This window comes from Centrocercus urophasianus, unplaced genomic scaffold (assembly GCF_019232065.1).
Source record: "Centrocercus urophasianus isolate 14NV4802_14NV808 unplaced genomic scaffold, USGS_Curo_1.0 seq_27, whole genome shotgun sequence".
NCBI classification, from domain to species: domain Eukaryota; kingdom Metazoa; phylum Chordata; class Aves; order Galliformes; family Phasianidae; genus Centrocercus; species Centrocercus urophasianus.
In genome coordinates, this window is record NW_024884833.1 from 12,969,492 (window position 1) to 12,976,322 (window position 6,831).

General features: G+C 42.8%; 1 protein-coding gene across 2 annotated transcripts in view; it reads right to left on the reverse strand.

The window, feature by feature from the left end:
- The window catches only part of GOLM1 (golgi membrane protein 1), a 31,159-nt gene that overhangs the window by 23,692 nt on the left and 636 nt on the right, over nucleotides 1-6,831 (reverse strand). Inside the window, exons 1-4 of one of the 2 annotated variants that reach the window (XM_042826913.1) lie at nucleotides 2,810-2,828; nucleotides 2,602-2,667; nucleotides 2,367-2,488; nucleotides 1,614-1,793 (exon numbers count right to left, since the gene is read on the reverse strand). In XM_042826913.1, the coding sequence (XP_042682847.1) occupies nucleotides 1,614-1,793; nucleotides 2,367-2,465 (279 nt within the window). In that variant the 5' untranslated portion in view covers nucleotides 2,466-2,488; nucleotides 2,602-2,667; nucleotides 2,810-2,828. Of the gene's footprint in view, nucleotides 1-1,613; nucleotides 1,794-2,366; nucleotides 2,489-2,601; nucleotides 2,668-2,809; nucleotides 2,829-6,831 lie in introns of those variants that run through there. The other variant, XM_042826912.1, reaches the window with a different exon arrangement.

Genomic DNA, 6,831 nt, shown 5'->3' on the forward strand with positions numbered 1-6,831 from the left:
ATACCTGGGGAGGAACAACTGCACACATCAGTACAGTTTAGGGGATGACCTACTGGAAGGAGCTCTGCAGAGAAGGGCCTGGGTATCTTGGTAAACAACAGGTTGACTATGAGCCAAGAGTGTGCTCTTGTGACCAAGAAGGCCATGGTATCCTGGGATGCATAAAGAATACTGTAGCCAGCAGGTCGAGGGAGGTGATCCTTTCACCTTATTCATTCCTAGTGAGGCCACATCTGGAGTACTAAGTCCAGTTCTAGGCTCACCAGTTCAAGAAAGACAGGGATCTCCTAGAGTCCAGAGATGGGCCACAAAGATGATGAGGGGCCTGGAGCATCTCCCTTATGAGGAGAGCGTGAGAGACCTCAGGATGTTCAGCCTGGAGAAGACAGAGGGGGGATCCTATAATGGAATCAAGTGGATGGGGCCAGGCTCTTATAAACAGTGCTCTGTGACAGAACAAGTGGCAGTGAGGACAAAGAAGTATATAAGAAATTGCCTACAAACATGATGAAAAACTTCTTTACTAGAAGGGTGACAGCATTGGAATAGGGTGCCCAGAGAAGTTGCAGAGCCTCCTTCTCTAGAGATATTCAAAATTTATCTAGACACTTTCCTGTGTAATGTGCTGCAGGGAGCCTCCTTTAGCATGTTCCAAGGACTTGGTGATCTACAGGGGTCCCTTTCAACCCCTACAATTCTGTGATTCTGTGACCTGATGAAGTACTACCCAAGGCACTGAGGAACTGGCTGACTTAACTGGGAAGTGAAGTTCCCCGTGACTGGGGACTGCCCAGAGAGGGGGTAGATGTCCCTTCCTTGGAGACATTCAAGGTCAGGCTGCATCAGGCTCTGAGCAACCTGATCTAGCTGTCAATGTCCCTGTTCATTGCAGGAGAGCTGGAACAAATGTTCTTTAAAGGTGCCTTCCAACACAAACAATTCTATGATTCTCTTCACTTGAATGTAATCTGAATATCCCAGGGTATCTTTTTAACACCTATACACATTAAAATATAAGCAACGAAACTATAACTTGCTTACTTTTTTTTTTTAATCAAACGTCTCTCACTTTACTGAGTTTTGGAGGCAGAAGATTTGGAGGCCACAAAATTTACAACGCATTTAGAAATAAACATCAATCATTTATAACTACTTGGGAAAGGAATACAATCATATCTATCAGTGCAGCTTCTTCTCTTCCTGAAGTTTTAAAATGTCAGCGTACAGGAAAGAAAGCCAGAGGTCAAACCAAGGTAGCTCTAACAATAGGAGGCAAAGGTATTCAGAAGTGCTATCACTACTAGCTTCTAATATTTCACAATTAAAACCTCATGCAGTGCAGTAAGAAAAATGCAGATTTCAGCTTACTTCTGTTTCTTTCTTTCCCTCCCCCTAACACATTTATATTAAAGTTTTTCTCCATTACAAACACCTGAGTAAATCTTTTACCACTTTGAGGGCTATAAGCTGCATTCAGTGATAATTTATACATCAAATATTTTGTCACACAAACACTAACTGTAACCCTCATTAGCTGGAGCTACCTTACTCTGTTGCAAAGTATAATGGTTAATCACAATCTCATGGAATAGTGTAGCTATAAGAGTTCCTACCTTCTCTTCCCAATGTGCTCTGTTGGCATTTTCCATCTGGAAGCTATGCAAGGACTGTATTTTATCAATTTGCTCTCGCTGCTTCTGCAGCTCTCCCTGGAATTCATTCTTCTTGAGTTCCACGGCACCTCTCTCTGCTGCTGCCCTGCGGACCTTGCCTTCCAACTCCATGATCCGACTCTGGGGAAGCAATAGCAAAAGGCAAAGAGAAACAAAATAGTAACAAAACAAAAGAGCTACAAAATAGTAATTATTCCATGGGACTTGAATGCCTTCTTAGGAACAATTTCTAAGAAATACAAATTCAAATTTTTAGAAACTGTATCTGAACAAGCTAGCTTTCCCTGCCCCTAGTGGGAAAGTGCGTGTTACTCATCCAGCATATACTGAAATGGGTCAATCTTTCTTTATACTGAGCAACAGAAGTCACTGAAATGGCAATATAGAAAAATAATTTAGGAAGATGAGCAAATTACAAAGACTCGTTCAGATTTAAAATGGACTTCAAGTTCAATATACTCTGAGAAAAAAACTGAAGTAGGAGAAAGCAGCTGAATGTCTACATAGGTTTGAGGTACCATACTCAGGTCTTTGGGTCCCCTTGAACTCCCTACTTCCCTGTAGTATTTGTGAAAATCCCTAAAGCAAGCAAAAGCAAGCTCACCACATCTAGCACAAGCATCCTATTTACTGTGAATTACCTCTGCCAACTGCAGATGTGCATGGCCACATGTAGAGCAATAGTAACGTTACCTGTAGATCCAAACTGCGAGAGCTTGCAATCCAGTAATTGAAACCCAAAACAATGATGCATGCCAGGAGTGAGGCCACAAGAAGAGGTGGAGACTTCATTTCTCAGCAGCTGTTCCCAAGCTCTATCATGTCAAAAACAGCAAAAAAGCAAAACCAAAGGAATGGAAACTGCAAATTAAATTATGTGCGTTATATTGCATCCCCCACTTAGATTACTGTATGAACACAATCAGACCTTCACTGCAGTAACGCAACAGCTCTCAGCTGGACTCCACTAGGCAAGGAGGGCAGGTATTTCCACCTGGAAAAAGAAAAAAGCTATATCATAATGTTAGCTGTTACAGAAAGCCCCACATCAACTTTGCAAGAAAATCTAGAATATTCCTAACAATACAATGAAAACCAAAAACAAATAGAATAGACCAACCATCCTGCTATCATACATTCCATACAGCCAGCTAATTAACGGCACTGGTCTAGAGGTAAGAGGACAGATTCCCTGTCATACCACTTAGTAATGAACATTAGTAATTTACACCTTGCTTTCAACTGGGGATGTGAACCTAATGCATTGGTTCAAGGCTAGTTAGTTAATAGGTAAGTAAGCACATGAATACCTTAAGGGTAACCTAAATAAATAAATACGCAAACACTGCTAATTTCAATGGGAAATTATATGAAGTGCTATTTCTTTTGATCTTCAGCTTTCCACTGCTCTTGACCAAATATAAATAACGTGCCTTAATCTGTGAGGTTTAGCAAGTGCGCAACATCAAAGGTGTCAGCTGCCACTGAGCCTTGTTTCACTCTGTGAAGCAACCCATTTTAACACAATGTGAGGGCAAAGAGCAACTGCAATTCTGTTTACAATAGGCCATAAACATCCTATGAGTTTTATGAGTTGATAAAATCCGGTCTTAATGAGTGCAACAGCACTTAGCTCAAGGAATCATCCAACTCCACCAGAAACTTTGGGCACAGTTGGCAATACAGACTGCTCTCTTGCAAACTGAGATCCACTGGTTTTGTTTTTTTTCCTTTTGGCACTACTGCAGACAAAAACCAGCAAAAATAGTAATGAAATCAAATAGCAAACACCAGTGAAGTGCAAGACACTAACTCAAGGTGAAATGGGTTCATTTACTACTAACACGTCATGCATTCTCTCAAGGTGCACACTCTTAAATACAACAACTTAGTTTTCCCTGTGGATGCAATTCACAGGTTGTAATGTATTTATAAGTGAACAAATGGGAGCAACCCTCAGAGGGTTTTGCATGGGGACATGCTGTGATCACAGGGAAGATGATGATTCCAGCTGCTAGGAAGAAACAGAGATGGTGGTATTATTCTATGCCCAAGGCTTAAGTCCTTCAACAGCACACATTGATTTCATGCACATGTGCACCCAGAATAAAGCCCACTTTGGAACACTCCTTCCAGACTTAGTGTCAAACACAACCCCTTGTCACTCTCCCTCAGTAGCATGGCCTCACCACCTCCATCGCACACATACAGACACATAGATGTTTCCAGCACAAAGGTACAGATTATGGAAATGCATGTGCTGCTGTGCAGATTGCCCTCCTGCTGTGCTAAACAAACAGGAATACCTGAGATTTAAGAGCAGATTCCCTGCAAATATAAAACCGTAGAACTCCAGAGACAAAATCAAAATGAAATATCATATTTAGTGGCTGGTAGGGGGTTGGAGCTAGATAATCTTTAAGGTCCCTTCTAACCCAAGCCATTCTGTTGAGTCTGTGATTCTATGAAACAGAGACAACCATGCCAGCAAAGGACAAGATGATTTATTTACTCGTGCTTACCAAAATAAAAATTCCATTTCAAAAACTGTTTAACAAAATCTGTCTGAAGTCATTTGTATCCTGTTCTTCACTGGTACTAGCTGGTGTACTTGGAAAACATGGAAAAGTTACTAAATGTACATTGCAAGATTACAGCGCATCATTTCAAGTGCTGCTTTCCATGCTGTTTTCCTCCTGGAAGTAAGAAGTACACAGAATCATAACAGTGGGAAAAGACCTCTGGCATTATCTAGTTCAATCGTCAACCTATCACCACCATGCCACTGAGTATGTACCTCAGTGCTCATTCACATGGTTCTCAAATATATCCAGAGACAGTGACTCCAGCCTGTTCCAATGGCTCACCACTCTTTCTGAGAATAATTTTTTTCGTAAATATCCAACCTGAACCTCTGCTGAAAAGCATCTACCCAACATCCAACCAACAGAAAGCTTCCACTTCATCAGCTTCAGAGACTTGCTGGAAAGTTAACTACTGGGTTTGCTGGTTAGCTCAGAAAGTCATGGATGTAAAGCAGCTGCACAAACACACGTGACTATCTTGCCTGGAGCACAGCACCACAGGACTGTGGATACCCCAGTGTCATGCTGCCTAAGCTGTCCCTGTTAGAAATAAGTGGGTGAGCAAGCACTGATTTCACTAAAGTACTCTGCACTTGACTTCCACAAATTTTCCCCTCTAAAATATCCAGTGTGGCTTGCTCTTAGCTGATTTATGTTAATTGGGAATATGTCTTACAGTCAACAGAAAGAGAGGAAGGAGAAGGAATGAAGGGACAGGTCACACAGGAGCACCTTCCATCCACCCAATCTGATCCAGTGCACAACCTGTCAATGCTTTATGGGCTGGTATGGCCCGGTTCCAAGACCAGTGGGGCGGAGGGATCTGCGGATCCACGCCTCTGGAAAAGGGAAATAGGGGACCCCAAAATAATAGAAAACAACGGCAATAATCTGAGGTGGAATAAATGATTTACTAAATGTAGTATCAGCAAAGTACAATGAGAGAGAGAGAGTGTGTCTGAAGGGTAGATAGACCTCACCACAATGCTGAGGTGAGAAGTGCAGTCCAGTTGAGTGAATGAAGAAAAAGAGACGGCAAAGCACAGACAGCAATGCGCAGATGGCGAAGCAGGCGAAGAAGAAGAATCAGGTGACCTTGCACAGAGTTGTATCTCCTCGCTGACTGCACAGCCTCCTGGGGAAATGTAGTTCTTCTCCATCGGACGAAAATTCGGAACTCAAGAATCAGAAGTCAAACCCCCAATGCATTACATGATGTTATGGTGTGGAATACTGATAACCAAAAATCATAAAACCATGACACAACCCCAGCTGCAATAGTGGCATTTCCTCCCACTGCAGCTTAAAAAGAGAAACTGTATGGCTTTCTCCTGGGGAGACACGCATCCTGAAGGAAAGATGCAAATCAGCTTAGGGAATACATTGATATGGAAATGTATTTGTGCATGCTGTCCTCCAGGAAATATCTAGCTTGGCACAGCTATTAAGTCAAAAAGAAAATATGTTTCTGATTTTATGTGTAAGAATGTGATTTCACTGAAAATGTAGGAACCCATCTCTCATGCATGTTTACTACAGCTGTGGAATGAGATGCTCTGCCACATGCATCATGTTCTACATTCGGTAGGACACAGAACTCCTGACCCCTGAACATTGCAGCCCTCTGATGCCCACCCAGCAGTGCTCCATGAGGGAGGTGGTGGATGCTTGAGCCAGCTAACGCTTCCCGTTTCTTGTGCTGCTGTACTGCCAGCTAGAGCAGATCCCCCCCCTGAGCAGCTAGGACCCAGAAGCCTCACTAAGGACTGCCAACAGAGACACAGCCTTCGGGATAGCCATAACAAGTCAGAGTAGGTAAGGCCCCATGCCACCATCTCACCTGGAGAGCCATCTCCTGCCCACAGGGCCTCAGATATGAAGCCTTGAGAGGCCCTGAGTCACTGTTTGTCCAAATTATCACATTACACACTCCCCAGGAAGGGGCGCAGCTCTTGGCCAACAGGTTCTGCAACTGCATGCTCATCATTCTCAATAAACAACACTGCTCGAAGCCCAGTCTGGACCTCAGTACTTCCTTTCCCAATGTGTATGTAGACACAAATAATAGATCAGAACATGAACGGTTGGAGAAGGCTCCTCCTAAGGGAGTGGCTGATGGCTACCACCACCTCACTGGCTATTTTTCAGATCAAGGCCCACTGTGCACTGCCTCTTAATTAATCCAAAGGAGAGTTCCCGAGCAGAGCTATGGTTTTTGACACCCGCACATGACTCTCAGGCAGCTGTGGAATCCAGAATACTTCCACATAAGAACAACACCAAGCAAAAAAAGTTACACATGAGAACAGTTCACTGTTAGCCAGATTGCTAATTTCTTTTTAAGGATATGGTTTGTCTTAGGCACGTTTCCATACAAAATGAAATATTTTGAAAGTATCAAAACTTAAAGGACCCCTGCTTGCCCTTAAAGATTAATAAAAGGAAAAGGAATAGAGTAAGCTTATGTGTACAGCACAGGAACCACAATATCACGTCACCCCTTCCACTCCTGTAAAACCACAAGTACAGTTTCACTGTAAAACACACAACCCCACACTGGAAAAAAAAAAAAA